The following is a 19,100-nucleotide window of genomic DNA, read 5'->3' as shown; positions in this document are numbered from 1 at the left end:
TGCACATTTGTATGACCACTCAAGCAGGGACAACAAGGACACAGAGATGATGGAAATGTAAAATGTTAAACGAAATCCAAATCCTTAAACAAACACCGCAGTGCCTATATTGTACCCTGTCAACATTTCTGAAAGTATATCAGGGCCTTAACCCTAGCCCCGACCCTTCTGCAACATCTACAGCTGATTAACTATTCTTTTTTAACATAATCAAGTTACTAACTCTAACACTTCTTAACCTCTTTAATTGACTAACCCTAACTCTACCACCAGGTATGAGTGTGATAAGCTATTACAAGCCATAAATCTAGGTGGACACATTGATGTCACCAAGTCACAAGGCTGAGCAGATTTTGAAACGGCTTGTAATGGTTAAGTTCACCATAGGGGCCCTTTAATGTCTTTAACTCACTAACCCTAATTATTTTGTAACATCTCTAACTAACTAACCCTAGCTCTTCTTCATTTTTACCTGACTAAGACTAACCCTTTTTAGTCAGCCCCATATTAACCCGATATTCATTAATTCACTGAACCTAAGGCAACCTCCCCAACCACTATCACATCATTTAGTTCTCACGACTATGAGTACGTTGACCAAGTAATCCGTCCATAGCATCTTTAACTCACTGGTCGAACGTCTCCGGTCGTGTTGGTGTACTGTCGCGCCAGACCAAAATCCAGCATGAAACACTTCCTGTAGGTGGAAGGAAGCCGGCCCATCGCAAAGTTGGACTGTGGAAACAGAATTCACATTTAGTTCATTAATGTCGTCCCAAACCAACATTGGATATGTGTGAGGGTTAGGGTTAGGGTTAGGCGTTTCAACTTGGAGGACATGTGGTTTGGTAGATTCCAACTTGGAGAATATATGGTTTGGTAGATTCAGACCTGGAGGACATTTGGTTTGGTAGATTCCAACCTGGAGTACATGTGGTTTGGTAGGTTCACACCTACCTGGCACTAGAACAGAGAAGGACGTACCGGTTTGATGTCGCGGTGAAGAAAGCCCACAGAGTGAATGGCCTCGATGGACTCCAGGATCTGTTTCCCCAGCCGTAGAGTCGTACTCATCGTGAACGTTCCCCGTGGTTGGCTTCTCCTCAGGTCAGCCAAGTTACGGCCCTAGAATACAACAACTGGTGTTACCCCCAACTATTCTACAACTAGACATAATTAACTGCAAATACTGTATACGTTTTTTGGAAAAGCCCAACATTTGTAATTTTATTTTTGACTCGGTTACAGCAGAGCTTCAATTTAAAGTGGGCCACAATCTGCCGCGTCAGCCAACGTCTTGTTCATGGTCATCACAGGGAGTCAGGACCTAGGGCCTACGTCACCACAGGGAGTCAGGACCTAGGGCCTACGTCACCACAGGGAGTCAGGACCTAGGGCCTACGTCACCACAGGGAGTCAGGACCTAGGGCCTACGTCACCACAGGGAGTCAGGACCTAGGGCCTACGTCACCACAGGGAGTCAGGACCTAGGGCCTACGTCACCACAGGGAGTCAGGACCTAGGGCCTACGTCACCACAGGGAGTCAGGACCTAGGGCCTACGTCACCACAGGGAGTCAGGACCTAGGGCCTACGTCACCACAGGGAGTCAGGACCTAGGGCCTACGACAGGGAGTCAGGACCTAGGGCCTACGACAGGGAGTCAGGACCTAGGGCCTACGTCACCACAGGGAGTCAGGACCTAGGGCCTACGTCACCACAGGGAGTCAGGACCTAGGGCCTACGTCACCACTGGGAGTCAGGACCTAGGGCCTACGTCACAACAGGGAGTCAGGACCTAGGGCCTACGACAGGGAGTCAGGACCTAGGGCCTACGACAGGGAGTCAGGACCTAGGGCCTACGACAGGGAGTCAGGACCTAGGGCCTTCGTCAGGGAGTCAGGACCTCGGACCTACGTCGGGGAGTCAGGACCTAGGGCCTTCGTCAGGGAGTCAGGACCTGGGGCCTACGTCTGGGAGTCAGGACCTAGGGCCTACGTCAGGGAGTCAGGACCTAGGGCCAACGTCTGGAGTCACCACTGGGAGTCAGGACCTAGGGCCAACGTCTGGGAGTCAGGACCTAGGGCCTACGTCAGGGAGTCAGGACCTAGGGCCAACATCTTGAGTCACCACTGGGAGTCAGGACCTAGGGCCAACGTCTGGGAGTCAGGACCTAGGGCCTACGTCTGGAGTCAGGACCTAGGGCCTACGTCTGGTCTCACCTGCAGCTGCATCACTACGTAGTTGAACTTGTCATTTCTCCCACAGCCGATGAATTTGCACACATGGTTTTTACCTGGAAAGGGAGACATTGAAGTGGAGGGGTCAGAGATCTAACATCATTTTGTTTAACTTTTACTTAGAGAAAAGGATTTGAATCTAGTGTTCCCTTCATATGGCTGGCCAACTAGCCATTTAGATGAAAACATAAGTAATAAGTAATAACTAACATAAGTAAATAATAGCTAGACAGCCAGCGACCGACAGACAGACAGAGAGATAGAGAGATAGATGGACAGACAAATGGACAGAGAGATGGACAGAGAGACAGAGAGAAAGAGAGAGAGAGCAAACAGCGAGGAAGACAGACAGAGACAGAAAGACAGACAGACAGACGGACAGAGAGATTACGAAAGAAGAGATTGCGTTAGTTTTACCCTGCAGCTTCTTGAGGACCGCGACCTCCATCTTCAGAACCTGTTTGGGTTGTTGAGCCGACTCCACCTTCAGCGCCACGTTCTCCCGCGTCAGCAGGTCCAAGGCCTCATAGATCTCTCCAAACCCCCCACCACCGATCTTCTTGAGCTGCATTCATCAGGATGGTTAGGTTCTCCTTCAGACATGGCTCCATATAGTACTCATATACAGCATTACATATACCGTGTAACATATACATATACACAGCATTACATAGATATATATATACAGTATTATACAGATACAGTACTATTTGTCGGTTACTGTATTATATATACATATACTGTATTACATATACAGTATTACACATCATATACAGTATTACATATACATATGCAGCATTACACATCATATACAGTATGACATATACATGTAAAGTATCATCTATACATATACTGTATTAAACATACATATTCAGTATTAAATACACATGCAGTACCCTGCCCAGGGTAGCAGTGTGTCATCCGTACGGTGGGTGTGGAGGTGCTGGGGAGGACTCACCACTTTCCAGCGGTCTTTGACCATGCAGTTGGGTGGCAGGATGTCCACCTGCTCACTGGTCCCGTTCATGTTGCCGTTGTCCCCTGGCACTAGGCACTGCATCTGCCAGCTGGACAGCACTCGGGCAGCTCCCAGTTTGAAAGAGCCATTTATCTGAAAGGGGGAAGCGGAGGGCCGTCGTTCAACGACAGGACCGGACTCTTTTCTCCCCTTGCTGTGTAGTAGACCTACCCTTCCTCTTCCTCATCTGTCCTTACTCTTAACCCCCCTCGAGTTGCATTCTGGGAGCTGCCCAATACCACCACAAACCCAGTGGGAAGCAGGAGCTGCCCAGTCCAATACAAGTATTGTATTGGTTTCTGCTGTGAGCTGCCCAGTATAAAAAGAGTCTTCCACTAGTTCTACTTGACCAGTACAACCAGTGTCCCTGCTACTGGGTATCCAGGAAACTGCCCAGTACAAACCCGATCTGCTTCTGGTGGACACTAGGACCAGCCTAGTACAACCAAGGTCTACTACTGGTTCTACTGGGAGGTGCCCAGTACAACCAAAGTCTGCTACTGGTTATACTAGCAGCCACCCAGTACAACCTGTCAGCTACTGGTGGACACTGAGAGCAGCCCAGAGCAACTACGGTCTGCTGCTGGTTATACTGGGAGCTTCCCGGAATAAGCACAGCCTCGTATCGGTTCCACTGGGAGCTGCTGAGTACTTCTACAGCCTCCCACTGGTTAAACTGGGAAATGCCCGATGCAACCATTTTCTACTACTGGTTCTAATGGTAGTTGGCCAGTATAACCACAGTCTGCTACTGGTTCTACTAGGCGCTGCTGTCAAGTACATCCAGAGCCTTCTACTGTTGGACTATGAACAGCATCCAATCTGAGCAGTCTTATACACACATTCTGTAGTGGTTTACCATACCTAGCATGGTTAGCCATGCTTTATATAGTACAATCCCATAATATAGTAGCTAAACATGCCTAGCATTAAACCTTAGGTCCAGAGGGAAGTACAAAATAAGCATGTTTTACTAAATAGAGAAAGACAGAGCTTTTTTCAAGAATTGGAGGAAATAATTTGATTCTGAAACTGAATATTGTCTTTCTCTTACCTCATTTCAAGGGGACTAGTTGCTATGTAACCAACTGTACATGGCTTATTACATCTAAAAACAAATAGGTCAATACAAAGAAAAATACTACTTCATTCTGCAATTCTGAAACGTCCAAATATAGTGGTATGGCCTACCCCAACCTACATGTATACATGTAGTCTACTTGTATCTCCCACCCTAACCTATATGCTTGTAGTCTACTGGTATCTCTAACCCTAACCTACATGTATACATGTAGTCTTATGGTATCACTAACCCTAACCTACATGTAGTCTACTGGTATCTCTAACCTTATCCTACATGTATACATGTAGTCTACTTGTATCTCTCACCCTAACCTACATGTATACATGTAGTCTACTTGTATCTCTCACCCTAACCTACAAGTAAACATGTAGTCTACTGGTATCTCTCACCCTAAACTACATGCATACATGTAGTCTACTGGTGTCTCTCACCCTAAACTACATGCATACATGTAGTCTACGGTATCTCTAACCCAACCTACATGTATACATGTAGTCTACTGGTATCTCTCACCCAAAACTACATGCATACATATAGTCTACTGGTATCTCTCACCCTAAACTACATGCATACATGTAGTCTACGGTATCTCTAACCCAACCTACATGTATACATGTAGTCTACTGGTATCTCTCACCCTAAACAACATGTAACCATGTAGTCTACGGTATCTCTAACCCAAACCTACATGTATACATGTAGTCTACTGGTATCTCTCACCCTAAACTACATGCATACATGTAGTCTACGGTATCTCTAACCCAACCTACATGTATACATGTAGTCTACGGTATCGCTCACCCTAAACTACATGCATACATGTAGTCTACGGTATCTCTAACCCAACCTACATGTATACATGTAGTCTACTGGTATCTCTAACCCTTACCTACATGTATACATGTAGTCTACTGGTATCTCTCACCCTAAACAACATGTAACCATGTAGTCTACAGTATCTCTAACCCTTACCTACACGTATACATGTAGTCTACTGGTATCTCTAACCCAACCTACATGTATACATGTAGTCTACTGGTTTCTCTACCCCGAGGACATTGAATACAGTCGTAGGGTTAACCCTAACCCTATCACCATGCAGGGGGTATCTTTCTGTCCTCAATAATGATTAATAATTAATTGATGTAAAAAATAGTCAATATATTTCTCCCGGAATGTCCCCAAACCATGCTAGCCTGCATGCATTAGGGCTAGGGTTAGCTAGCCAATCCACTGTGCATGCAGAGCGTAGCTGCACATCATCATGCCTGGCCCAGCATTTAAACATTCGCTCTGTGATCTGTCCTTGTTGGTCTGAGACCGTCCAATGCACCAAGCCATCCAGTACAGTCCTGGTCTGGCTGGCAGTGTTGACGGGGATCAGTCTGTCGGAGTCTATGAAGAAAGATCTGCTGCTCATGTTGAAACCCTTCCTACTATGCCCTAGTAAGAGATTACATATATATGATTTAATATTAACATGCCACCACTAAGAACTATAAACTTGTTCCTCGTCAGTTTTTAAATTCAGCGCAGACCACAGTGAAGTTTTATGATATGAGAGATTTACAGAGATTAGAGCTGTATGGTATTAGAGTCTCATGATATGAAAGCTATTTGATATTATAACTTTATGATATGAGGGTTTTACAGAGATTAGAGCTTTATGATATCAGAGCTTTATAACATTAGAGCCCCATGACATTAGAGCTTTGTGATATCCGTGCTTTAGATAATAGAGCTTTATGATATTAGATCTTATGGTAATAGAACCTTATGATATCACAGCTTTAGATAATAGGGCCTTATGATATCCGAGCTTTAAATATTAGAGCCTGATGATATCAGAGCCTTAGATATTAGAGCCTTATGATTTTCGAGCTTAAGGTTATGACAGCTTTAAAGATATTAGAGCGTCATGATATACTGGCTTTATGATAATAGCGCTTCATGATGTCATAGCTTCATGATATTTGAGCTTTATGACAGTAGAGCTTTATGATATTGGAAGATTACTCATATTACTGCTCTATGATGATTAGTGCTTTCCTGGTATTACACCATTATGATTTTAGAGCTTTACTGCTATGATAACTTTCATGATGTACGTCCTTTATTATATTAGAGCTTTATAATATGAGAGCATTATATTATGACTTTATGATATTGGACCTTTGGGATATTGGAGTATGGATATCAGATCGTTAGGTTATTTAACTGCTGGTTTTATTAGTTGGAAAGTATAAATATATTTTTAATCTTGTTTTACCAGAGCAGGCCTTCATAAGAGTTTAGTAGTTAGAAGGCTTAAAGCTACACCATTTACTATCATGTTACCAATGATGAGGTATTATACATGATGGTTTATATGATGTCTATATATTTTCTAGTACATTTTCTAGTATATATTATGTGTATATATATTGTGGCACACATGATGGTATATATTATGCGTATATATATTGTGGTGTTATACATTATGGTATATATATATTTTTTTGCTATATGTATTCTGGTAGGGCTAGTGTTATGTTACGTCTATGTGTCTCCTAATAGGCTAGTGTTATGTTATGTGTCTATTTACTCTGGTAGGACTAGTGTTATGTTATGTGTCTATTTACTCTGGTACGGCTAGTATTATGTTATGTGTATATTTACTCTGGTAGGACTAGTGTTATGTTATGTGTATATTTACTCTGGTAGAACTAGCGTTATGTTATGTGTATATTTACTCTGGTAGGACTAGTGTTATGTTATGTGTATATTTACTCTGGTAGAACTAGTGTTATGTTATGTGTATATTTACTCTGGTAGAACTAGTGTTATGTTATGTGTATATTTACTCTGGTAGGGCTAATGTTATGTTACGTGTATGTGTACTCTTGTAGGGCTAGTGTTATGTTACGTGTATATGTACTCTGGTAGGTTGAGGGTCATGATATCCATAGGCTGTGCAGCAGATCTGTTCTTCAGAACATGCGTGGACACCCGAACAGCAGGGGGTGTAGGCTATCTGACCAACACATGTCTCCACACATGTCTTGAGGGGAAGTGCAGCAGTGGGAGGTACTGGGGAACACCCAGGAAGCGACTGCAGCCAGTGTGACCTCACCATAGTTACAAGCTCCTTCAACACCTGACGTCTGAGAACAAAGCCACAGCCGGACAAACTCACTCTGTTAGCCTACAAGCCAAACAAAGTCAAACATTACTCTACTATGCAAACATACCAGCAACATCACAAGAGGCTCCACGTTAGGGGCTATTTGGTGGAGAGAATGGCCTTTCCTAAATTACATTTCATGTTCCAGTCCTTGACCAGTCCCCAATCAACTATAAGTGTACTTCAAAAACAACATGTTGATTGAATGATAGAACGATAAGTAATCTATAGAGACATACATGAATATGGATTATAAGGAATATGTGAGATACATACATATGAATAATAAGGAATGTGTGATATATAAATATGAATGATAAGGAATGTGTGAGGTATATATAGATGAATAATAAGGAATTGTGGATAGACAAATATGAATCATAAGGAATGTGTTGGGAAATAAATATGAATATAAGGAATATGACTTTGTATAAATATGATTCATAAGGTATGTGTGGATATATAAATATGAATCACAAAGAATCTGCTGATATGTAGGGTTACATATGAAGGGATGTACAAAGAGAACAACGGTGTCGGTCAAACACAGGCCGCACTGACTGCAGTGCAAAGTCATAGCTTCTCGATACGCATGCGTAGTAGAACTAATTCTTGTTCAACGAGTTTGCAGTAGAAACTGATCATCCGATCAATATTAGGCATTTCATTTATCAAGATAAAGTTTCAATTGGAATGACTACAGGAAAACCAATTGAATCAGTTGTACAGAAGTAAACGGTCAGAAACGACCTACCTGCCAAAAGGACGGCACCTTTTCCGTCTTTTGGGGATCTTCATTTGTAGTTTTAGTTAGACACAAAACGGCCCACTATGGCCTCAACAACCACAAATAAGAAATAATTCCAAGTGAAATAACTAATGTCGCATAAATGGTCTATCAAAACACGTGGCTTCTAGTCGAGTTTACAAATGCCTTGTATTTACACAGTTTCAGATGGCATGTTGTTTTTATTTATAACATGCGTATTTCAATTCTGGATAGTGACCAAACGCCAACATGAGTTGTGTTCAAGCCTAGACCTAACAGACGCATCAATAGTCTGCATGACAAGTTCCCATCCAGTCACATATTCCTGGTTGGTGAATATCGTTTCGACTCGACGCAATAAGTCCGTTTATTTGAAGACAACAATCCGTCCTTTGCAGACTAAGTCATGATGTCCCGGATCAGAGATGCTCCGCAGTGCAGCGAGGCGCTCCTACTGCCGAGACCCACCTAGTCCTACCCCTTTTCCGCCAACAGGGGGCGTAGTTTACAGCTAACACATCACCAGCCCTATAGGCCTCGTCTGGATACACAAGAAGACTACATATACAATATATATGTGTGTGTGCATGTATATACATACATATAAACAGCATCTACAGCCTATATAGGACTACACAGCCCAGAAGTATACATCATAAGAGATATAGGGGAGCTTAAAGCGTCGAGATGACTTGCAGCCTAAATACCATACAGGTATCTAGGTAGGCTAATGAACAGTAGCCTATAATATAACACGTAGACTAGGCCGAAACCACAATTAGACTGTAAGGTTGCCTTACCCCATATTATTACATTGGCATCATGTCAATGTTGGTATTATAGAACACATACCGATTTATGGGAGATAGGATTTCGTCGTTATTTTAAAATATAGTCGCACCTATGTTTAGTGTCGGCCTTGCGAAAAGTCTGACTTAAACAATGACTTTCAGGACGGGATTTCCAATTTATCATTATAAAGGTATGAGAGGGTTAGGGTAAGTGAATATATAAATCACATAAATGTGCTCAATACCTGATTATCGGAGCCAAGATGCGGACAGTCACATCCACTCGCGCTCCTCCATTTTCACGGCATCCTCCTTTTCCTCGGAGCCATTCGTCTTCCCAGCATCAGCATCCACACACACACACACACACACATGCGCTCGCTCGCCCACACCCACACCCAAATGCACACACACACGCACACAGAAGCGCGAACGCACACGCACACACACGCACTTTTTCTTCGGCGCCTGTGAATTTATTTCGAGCTGTAGACGACTGCCCCCTGGCGCAATTGCTGCATCATCTCATATTTATTTTTTTAGATTATTAAGAATGAATCGTTTCTTTATAAAAACATCCTATAATAATACAAAAGCATGCTTTATTTAAAAAATGCAGGCCTATATATTACACTTGTATTGTGCAATAATAACGGATGAAAAGATTTTGTGAAGGCATTGATTATTGAGAATCCAAATAATAATTTTCCAAATTAGGAGGCAAACATAATAAATAGAGGTGTCATGCAGAATGCTTTCTATTAAGCTGCATAAAAAAATACCTATAATAATAATAATTAATATAATGATTTAATACCTAAGCTTAATAGAATACCTAACCCTGTAAACTTAATACAATGCCTAATCCTAACCCTGTATACTATGCTTTCTATTAAGCTGCATAAAAAAATACCTATAATAATAATAATTAATATAATAATTTAATACCTAAGCTTAATAAAATACCTAACTCTTTAAGCTTCATACAATACCTACCCCTAACCCTGTAAGCTTAATGCAATACCTAAGTGAGCTTGATACAATACCTTACCCTTACCCTGAAAGCTTAATACAATATCTAACCCTAAGCCTGTAAGCTTAAGCATCATGTCAGGGGGTCCAATATGAAGAGTGAAATCATCAAGTCAGTGTAAGAAGGCTTTAATAATGTGACCCCAACATTGATATACTTTTTCATGATGATTTATTGAAAACTATGATGCAATGTTAATTTTACAACTGTGAATATTTTTTATAACAAGCAGGTAAGAAACATACTTCGAACTTACAATGAACAGCAAGACATGTCGTAAAATATGTAAGTTTTGTATAGAGAATTGTAATTGTTGCTAACCTCTATCTGGAGTGGTTGGTTATCATTCAGGGTCTGTATCTGTCCTCTCCCTCTTAGAGATGAGGCATGATGCAAATGGCAGCAAAAATGTATCTCGGCAAATCTCAAGAGTTTAAAAACAGCCACCTTAAGAACCCCAATCCACCATGATAACCCCTGAGAACCTTAAGAACCCCAGAGAACCCTGAACCACCATGAAAACCCCAGAGGACCTTTAGCCACCATGATAAACCTAAGAGAACCCTAATCCACCATGAGTACACCAGAGAACCCTTAACTCCCAGGAGAACGCCAGAGAACCCTAAGACACCAAGACAACCCCTGAGAACCCTAAGCCACCATGAAAACCCTAGAGAACCCTAAGCCACCATGAAAACCCTAGAGAACCCTAAGCCACCATGAAAACCTTATAGAGAACCCAAAAGCTACCTTGAGAACCCTAAACCACCTTGAGAACCCTAAACCACCTTGGGACCCCCAGAGAACCCAAACCACCTTGGGACCCCCAGAGAACCCTAAACCAACTTGAGAACCTCAGAGAACCCTAAAACACCTTGAGAACCCTAAGCCACCTTGAGAATCCCAGAGAACCCTAAGCCACCTTGAGAACCCCCCCTTGTCTCCCCAGACGACTCCACCTGAACATGGGACGGTACAGACGGTGTGAGGGGGTGCAGACGAGATGTACACAGTATACACAGTTTACTTTACAGTAAGTACACTGTAAAGTACAGTGTACAGTAAGTACACAGTGTACAATAGATTCACTGTATACAGTACACAGTGTATAGAAGGTACAAAGTACAGAGTGTATAGTAGCTACACAGTACACTGCATACAATAAGTACACTGTATGAATTAAGTACACTATACTGTACAATGCAGTGTACAATACACAGTACACCGTATACAGTAAGTACACATTTTACAGTAAGCACACAGTACACAGTAGGAACACGTACGCCCTGTACAGTATACAGTAAGTAAAGAGTGCACAGTAGGGGCACAGAGTGCAGTGCAGAGTACACAGAGTGCACAGGTATATACATGACAGAAGCTCCTAGGGGTCTCGATGGAGGAACCAGATCTCGTTGCGCCGCTGTTCCACCCCAGGGTTGGTGTACACGGCCACCATATAGCTGTCCCGCTGGAAGTCTCCAGACGGGCCCAGATGCTCCCACAGCTGGTGGATCTGATGGGACAACGTTTCTTCTGTCGTGGTTCCGGAGAATGTCCTGAATCAGGGCGGGAAGAGGTGAGGGCTCAGCATCTTGTGCCACAGGGAGTTAAGCGAGGGATTGGGTTAGATAGTGCGGGATGTGTTTCTATTAGGGAAGGCTCACAATAATCAATCATTTGTTCATGTTTTAATTGGGTTTTTGTGTATTGTTGAAACCATTACCTGAAACATATTCATCTTTGCTATTATTTCACTGGATGTAAAATAAATAGCGTGTCCCAAATGCTGGTGGGGTGTTGTAAGTGTTTAACAGTGAACAGTGAATTGGCTGTGTAACTATTTTAACAGCCGAACGCTCCTGCGGCCACCAGATTCCTCTGCTCGTCCCTTCTGTTCTTGTTTATCTTCCATTAATCAGATGTGGCTCACGCTATCCACCCATATTATTGGTTGTTTGTGAGCCTCAGTCCTGATTGGTTCACCAATGTCAATTCCCTGATGGCCTATAAAAACTGATTGGCAATCAGTGCAAAAGCTACTGACTACCTGGTAAACCCAGCCTATTTGATAATACTACTCTGTACAGCGTGACTTTACCGTTGTTAGCTTGTTCTCACCTCCCAATGTTGCGCCTTATGCAGCCGTAAAGATGGAACTGACCTGGCCAGGACGGGGAAGGGAGGTCTGAAGACGATGGACACCTCCGGGTCCGCGGCCTCGGGGGGGTTGGCTTGGAACTCAGACGGCAGGTAATAAGCAGTGACCACGTCCTTCTCGAAGGCGCTGCCGTCCTGCGTCAGGTGGATGATGTTGACTATAGGTATAGTCATTCCCAGGTAGCGGCCTGTGCGGTCCAAATAGTTCAATGTGATGGCATTATTTAAATACTCGCATCATTTTTTTACGTCGACCTACAAGGTACTAATATTTAAAAGGCAAATTACAAACTGGTACCGATTGTCATTCCTAGGAATATGAATAGAAGTGACCTCATCTTGGGCGATTATTTGCTAAAAAAAAATTAAAAGCCAGGCCTTCTACAGTCAAATGGTTACATATTAACTGGTATAGGTTGCTGCTCTAACAAATGCAAATGACATCAGGCATTATTTCTGTGGATGTATCAAAACCGATTCAAGCCATATGAAAAACATATCAAGACTGTATTCAAAACCGTATCAAACAGTATCAAAACGATATCCAGCCTTATCAAGCAGTATCAAAACCGTATTCAGCCGTATCAGAACCATATCGAGCCGTATCAAGCCGCATCTAAACCACATCAAAACAAAACAATATCAAAGTCGTACCGAAGTATGACTCCATCCAATCATATTGATCTGAATCGTTATTGTGAATGGTGACCCCCTCTGCATGTGCTCTACCTGCGGAGTTCTCCTTGCAGATGAAGCGCATGAGCTTCATGAAGGCGTTGGAGATGCTCTGCTCATACAGCTCCTCCCTGCGCGTGACACACGCCCACATCCCTCCTGGACACACCTTCTCTTCAATCAGCCCCTCCCCTAGCTACACACACAGGCATGCACACATCTGTAAAAAATATGAAAGACAACCAAGCACAACAGCATTTGTAGGACATTCTGATGTCTAGAGGTTAAGGTTAGGGCAAAGCCAATCTCAGACACAGACACATTCCATCGTCTTAAGCCGATTAACCTCTGAGTGCAGGCAATATTTCTGGGACTGAATAAAGGATGTACCATTATCTTTGAAGGTGTTTCAAGTCCAGACGACATTTCGGCCGATCACTATGAACAGATTTCAAAGCTAACAAAAACCTTAATCGTCGTCAGAAGATAGTGGTTGGGTTACGAGATTGTTGCCCTCCAGACTGTTAACCTGCATGCAGTCAAAGCCTGCTCAAACATGACTGGTCAATAATACTTGGGACTACAAATGGAAACCAGTTTCCAATGCCCAAATCTTGTCCGGTTGCCTAAATATTCTGCAATCATATGCAGATATCTGTTAATAGACATCAGGGCAAAGATAACTCTTAACAAAGATAGTATTATGTAAACATCTAGAGGTACTATGACTGAAAGTATCTTTATATTAACAAGTAGAGATTCTATGACTGATAATATTGCTAACATCTAGAAGTACTATGACTGATAGTATTATATTAACATCTAGAAGTACTATGACTGATAGTATTATGCTAACATCTAGAATTACTATGAACGATAGTATTAGATTAACATCTAGAAGTACAATGACCGATAGTATTATGCTAACATCTAGAATTAATATGACTGATAGTATTAGATTAATATCTAGAAGTACTATGACTGATAGTATTATATTAACATCTAGAAGTACTATAACCGATAGTATTATATTAACATCTAAAAGTACTATGACTGATATTATTATGCTAACATCTAGTAGGCTAGTACTATGACCGATAGTATTATATTATCATCTAGAAGTACTCTGACTGATAGTATTATATTAAAATCTAGAAGTACTATGACTGATACTATTATGCTAACATCTAGAAATACTAGTAGAATATTAACGTCTCAAAGTACTAGAGTGTTTCTATGGTTTCTGATTGGGTTATATTAGGACCTTGTCCTGGCAGGAGATGTTTGTGAATGGGATCTGCTCCCTCTGCTGGTTCTGGCGGGTCATCTCCTGGATCGGTCCAGTCATTTCTGTCAAGACAAGAAATCCCAAAAAATTGCCCTGGCTACTTTGATTTCAGTATGATGAACAGGCGTGTGGGACAGGCCTTCACCTGTAGGGACAGACACGTGATGAGTACGACCCACTGCCTGCCAGTGGTTGAGGAGGCGCTGGCTCTCCATCTCCTCTCTTGCCTCAGACCCGTCAGCCGTTTCCTCTGCTATTTGTTCATCGTCTAATCCATCGAGGTCCTCGAGAGAGATGAGAGCCATCGATGCTGGAGACAGACAGACGCACCGACAGACAGACGCACCGACAGGCATAGCCAGAGAGAGAAAGACAGAGCCAGAGAGAGAGAGACAGGCAGAGAGAAACAGACAGACAGTGGCAGATACAGACAGACAGAGAGAGTCAGACAGACAGACAGACAGACAGACAGAAGCACCGACAAACAGAGGCACAGACAGAGCAACAGAGGCAGAGAGACAGACAAGGTAAGAAGAGGACGACTGAATCAGCATAGCCTTGCCCTTAACCCTCTTCAAATAAAAGACAGCATTTAGACGATCTTCAGTAAACCACTTAAATGTCACTTAAATAGAAAACCAAGCATCAAAGATTGAACTATATGATATAAATACTAGTCGACAACAAGAATTCGAGCCACTTGGGTCTAGTGTTGTTACAATGCTACAAACCTGTTCAACCAAATGTGGAAATCACAGATGACAACATGAAGCAATTCATTGTATATAATAGCGACTAAGGATTATCGATAGCAAATCACCTGGCTAAGTCACTTCCCTGGTCCAGGGCTACTGTTTTTGAAACTGCGGCTACTTATAAATGATAAACAAAGGCCTAAACGTATCTATAATATAGGTCATCGGTGTCGTCAAAACAAAGTGAACCCAGACAGCCCCCTGATCTGTCCATGACCAATAATAATATAATAATCGAATCATGCATTTCTAAGTCTGGAAACGGTTTGTCGTCGGTAAATGTTATAATTTTACGGACTAAATATGTCGTAGGACAATGCGTTCCCGTTTTCCCGGACAAAAAGAACTGCGTATGTTCGATGAGGTCTATTTTTCCTCGCCAAACATTAACTTACCTAGTATTGATATTAAAGAAATATGATTTGGTCTTACCTTAAAAATACCTTAATATTTCTGGATGATCTCCTTCGCTTCAGCGAAACAGGAAATGTCACGTGATCGTAGAGCTGCATCGTCTACACCCCCAGACAGAAAACCTGTCGGGTACATCCCCCGAGAGTAACCCTATGGGTACACCCCCAGACAGAAACCCTATGGGTACACCACCAGATAGAAACCCAATTGGCTAACTGTCCTGTAGTGGGTAAGTAGCTCTAGGGTCTAGTGGGTCAGTAGGTCTAGTGGGTCTAGTAGTGGGTCTAGTAGTAGGTCTAGTGGGTCTAGTAGGGGGTCTAGTGGTTCATTAGGTCTAGTTGGTCAATATTGGGTCTGGTAGTGGGACTAGTGGGTCAGAAGTGGGTCTAGTGGGTCAGTAGTCGGTCAGTAGGTCTAGTGGGTCAGTAGTCGGTCAGTAGTGGGTCTAATAGTGGGTCTTGTGGGTCAGTAAGTCTAGTGGGACTAGTAGTGGGTCTAGTGGGACTAGTAGTGGGTCTAGTGGGACTAGTAGTGGGTCTAGTGGGACTAGTAGTGGGTCAGTAGGTCTAGTGGGCCTAGTTGTGGGTCAGTGGGTCTAGTGGGTCTAGTAGTGGGTCTAGTGGGTCTAGTAGTAGGTCTAGTGGGTCTAGTAGTGGGTCTAGTAGTGGGTCAGTAGGTCCAGTGGGTTTAGTTGTTGGTCAGTAGGTCTAGTGGGTCTAGTAGTGGGTCAGTCGGTCTAGTGGGTCTAGTAGTGGGTCAGTAGGTCTAGTGGGACTAGTAGTGGGTCAGTAGGTCTAGTGGGTCTAGTAGTGGGTCAGTAGGTCTAGTTGGTCTAGTAGTGGGTCAGTCGGTCTAGTGGGTCTAGTAGTGGGTCAGTCGGTCTAGTGGGTCTAGTAGTGGGTCAGTAGGTCTAGTGGGACTAGTAGTGGGTCAGTAGGTCTAGTGGGTCTAGTAGTGGGTCAGTAGGTCTAGTGGGACTAGTAGTAGGTCTAGTGGGTCTAGTGGGTCTAGTAGTGGGTCAGTGGGTCCAGTGGGTCTAGTAGTGGGTCAGTCGGTCTAGTGGGACTAGTAGTGGGTCAGTAGGTCTAGTGGGTCTAGTAGTGGGTCAGTCGGTCTAGTGGGACTAGTAGTGGGTCAGTAGGTCTAGTGGGTCTAGTAGTGGGTCTAGTGGGACTAGTAGTGGGTCAGTAGGTCTAGTGGGACTAGTAGTGGGTCAGTCGGTCTAGTTGGTCTAGTAGTGGGTCAGTAGGTCTAGTGGGTCTAGTAGTGGGTCAGTCGGTCTAGTGGGTCTAGTAGTGAGTCAGTAGGTCTAGTGGGTCTAGTAGTGGGTCAGTAGGTCTAGTGGGACTAGTAGTGGGTCAGTAGGTCTAGTGGGTCTAGTAGTGGGTCAGTAGGTCTAGTGGGACTAGTAGTGGGTCAGTAGGTCTAGTGGGTCTAGTAGTGGGTCAGTAGGTCTAGTGGGTCTAGTAGTGGGTCAGTAGGTCTAGTGGGTCTAGTAGTGGGTCAGTAGGTCTAGTGGGTCTAGTTTTGGGTCAGTAGGTCTAGTGGGTCTAGTAGTGGGTCAGTAGGTCTATATGTGTGTGTGTGTGTGTGTCTTAAAAAACAATAATCAAACCGTTGAACCAAACAAAAGATTATTGATCGCCTGCAAATGATCAGGCAGCAGTTTGGGATTGTATGGCGGATCCTGTTATGTTGCAGGAATAAGGTTCCACTTTGAAACGGAAATATTATTAAATATGATACAACTGTATTACATGACAAATTGTATGCTGCGAGTGCTCCATCTACTCGCTAAGCAGAACCGCCGAGGTAAAGGGATTTTGATATTGGATATTCTTTTGATATTCAACATTCTTGGAAGGGCTCATTGCCACTATTTTTTTTAATGTTGGAGGAAATATTAATTTTATGATATGTTAGAAATTGTAATTGTTTTGAAAGAATATATGATGGAGACTGATTATTATTATTCTAAAAACATATATCATCCTCGCACAACCTTTGCTTTGTCCATAAAGTGATTCACAATTTAATAGAAATCAATAAATATCAATAAATATGATTTAAAACAATAGAATCTCAAACACTTTGAAAGATTCAAAATAGGCCAAAGAAAAAACAAAGACAAATTATTCTACAAATATATGGCCTCATTCCACAGCCTTTATTTCGTCCATTCAGTTTGTCACAATTTAAAGGGGGGATATTATGCTTTTTCGGCTTTTCCCTTTCAGTGGTATATGCAGTTTTTATACGTGTTTAAGGTATGCTAAGAAAAAAGAAATTGCCGGCATTAATCGCTAGCATTTATGCAGGCTTTAATGAGCACCCCTCATTAAAGAGCCAGTAAAGTCACTGTTTCAGACGGAATCCGAACGCTATGTGGTTTAAAAAATGTGTTTCGGGCCGAGAGTTTTGGAAAAGAGGGGGGGGGGGTGTTGTCCCCTTGATTACGACCCATGCCAACTTCATGATACTTTTTTAGTGCCGTTGTTGTTTAACTTTTATGAGTGTTATAATAAGCGATCATGTATGAAATTCGCCACACACTGTAGCGATTGGTGTACCTCACTAAAACGCGGGTATCTTGCCGCCTTCAAAACGCTCTGAGGTTTGGAAGCCCTTTTGTGTCTTTATGTTAACCTTCCCTTCTTCTGAAATAAGTGTATTCAGAAATCTCCCCTCAGAAGTTTATAGGTTATGGCATAAAACCGAAAAAACTGTTTGTTCGTGAGACTAGACTTCAAACAACTACAAGTATGGATGCCCGCAGGGGCCTCTCTGCGCTTCTTTGCTGTATTCACAGAGAACTGATGAATCAGTAATTAGAACTGCGATGGTTGAACATGGTCGAGAATTTATCAGGTGATGTTTCTAATTTTAAGCTATAATGTATCGTAATGCGAATGGGTGTTAAAATCTTGTCTTAGAGCTTGCTGCAAGTTCACTTTAGTCTATTAATGTAATGCCAGCGAAATGGGCATCCATTGTTGTGGCGTGAACTCGAAGGACTAGGGTAGCTTTACTTCCGCAGCGAAAACTCAGACCCAACAGAGTGTTCAAAGCACTTTCCTCCGAGCTTAAGGTTCGAGCCTCCAAAACTCCCAGAAACTCTTGAGCGTTTTAAAGGCGGCATTAAGAAAATGGCTGCTCAGGCGGAGCTTCATCATCCACACCAACTGCAGCGTTATACAATAAGTCTTCGAAAAACTGAACCTACTGGCGGATCCCGCATTCTACCAGACAGAGTTCCACACGTCTACAAAAACCGCGCCGCCGGTGCCCCTGGGTCGTGACTACCTCGGAAAAGGTACTCTGCTGACGTCTCGAAAATAACAATTGGGGACTAATTGTCACTTTATGTTATCTATGTTATCACTAACAGTGATAACATAGCATAGATCACAATGTTTATGATAATTTAAGACAGATTACCATGTTTAAAAAGGGTTGGGTTAAATTTGGATCAGCTTTAATGTTTGCATGTTTTTGCCATGGTTACACGGCGTTCACACCGCTTTTGTAGGTGGCTACAGTAAGCAGTATCACGATACCTTGCCTTCCCAACTACTTTAGCTTAAGCGGCGTTTGTGTGTCATTAAGCCTAGTCTAATACAAGGCGATTTCAAAATGTGAATGTTGTGTGTTATTATGACACTTCTAGGAAGGGCCGTCTCTAGCTTTTTGGAGGCCCTATGCTAAATTAATTTT

General features: G+C 42.7%; 2 protein-coding genes across 3 annotated transcripts in view; both read right to left on the bottom strand.

Annotated features, from left to right (window-relative positions):
- ttbk1a (tau tubulin kinase 1a) overlaps positions 1 to 9,468 on the bottom strand; it is a 33,407-nt gene extending 23,939 nt beyond the window's left edge. The window contains exons 1-6 of the mRNA XM_030350815.1: positions 9,310 to 9,468; positions 3,198 to 3,350; positions 2,657 to 2,804; positions 2,222 to 2,295; positions 985 to 1,125; positions 631 to 735 (exon numbers count right to left, since the gene is read on the bottom strand). Of these exons, the coding sequence (XP_030206675.1) occupies positions 631 to 735; positions 985 to 1,125; positions 2,222 to 2,295; positions 2,657 to 2,804; positions 3,198 to 3,299 (570 nt within the window). The 5' untranslated portion in view covers positions 3,300 to 3,350; positions 9,310 to 9,468. The remainder of the gene's footprint in view (positions 1 to 630; positions 736 to 984; positions 1,126 to 2,221; positions 2,296 to 2,656; positions 2,805 to 3,197; positions 3,351 to 9,309) is intronic.
- A 783-nt stretch (positions 9,469 to 10,251) lies between these two features.
- soul4 (heme-binding protein soul4) lies at positions 10,252 to 15,527 on the bottom strand. Of its 2 annotated transcripts, none has more exons than XM_030352205.1 (6): positions 15,405 to 15,527; positions 14,363 to 14,527; positions 14,194 to 14,279; positions 12,984 to 13,125; positions 12,259 to 12,442; positions 10,252 to 11,653 (listed from the first exon to the last, which is right to left on the bottom strand). In XM_030352205.1, the coding sequence occupies exons 2-6, from the start codon at positions 14,520 to 14,522 to the stop codon at positions 11,479 to 11,481; spliced, it is 747 nt and encodes a 248-aa protein (XP_030208065.1). In that variant the 5' UTR covers positions 14,523 to 14,527; positions 15,405 to 15,527; the 3' UTR covers positions 10,252 to 11,478. The 2 variants fall into 2 exon arrangements, with proteins under 2 accessions (XP_030208065.1, XP_030208066.1); XM_030352206.1 differs by having other exon boundaries at positions 15,416 to 15,502.
- Between the last annotated feature and the right edge of the window lie 3,573 nt (positions 15,528 to 19,100).

This window comes from Gadus morhua, chromosome 3, assembly GCF_902167405.1.
Source record: "Gadus morhua chromosome 3, gadMor3.0, whole genome shotgun sequence".
Lineage (NCBI taxonomy): Eukaryota > Metazoa > Chordata > Actinopteri > Gadiformes > Gadidae > Gadus > Gadus morhua.
The sequence above is the reverse complement of the archived record's forward strand: the minus strand, read 5'-3'. Positions and strand labels throughout refer to the sequence as shown.

Excerpts from the sequence above, each read along its gene's own strand:
- soul4 (XM_030352205.1), bottom strand. The coding sequence starts at position 14,522 with ATGGCTCTCATCTCTCTCGAGGACCTCGATGGATTAGACGATGAACAA. Across the intron at positions 14,280-14,362 it reads TCACGTGTCTGTCCCTACAG|AAATGACTGGACCGATCCAG; the intron begins GTGAAGGCCTGT and ends TTGTCTTGACAG. Across the intron at positions 13,126-14,193 it reads ACATCTCCTGCCAGGACAAG|CTAGGGGAGGGGCTGATTGA; the intron begins GTCCTAATATAA and ends CTGTGTGTGTAG.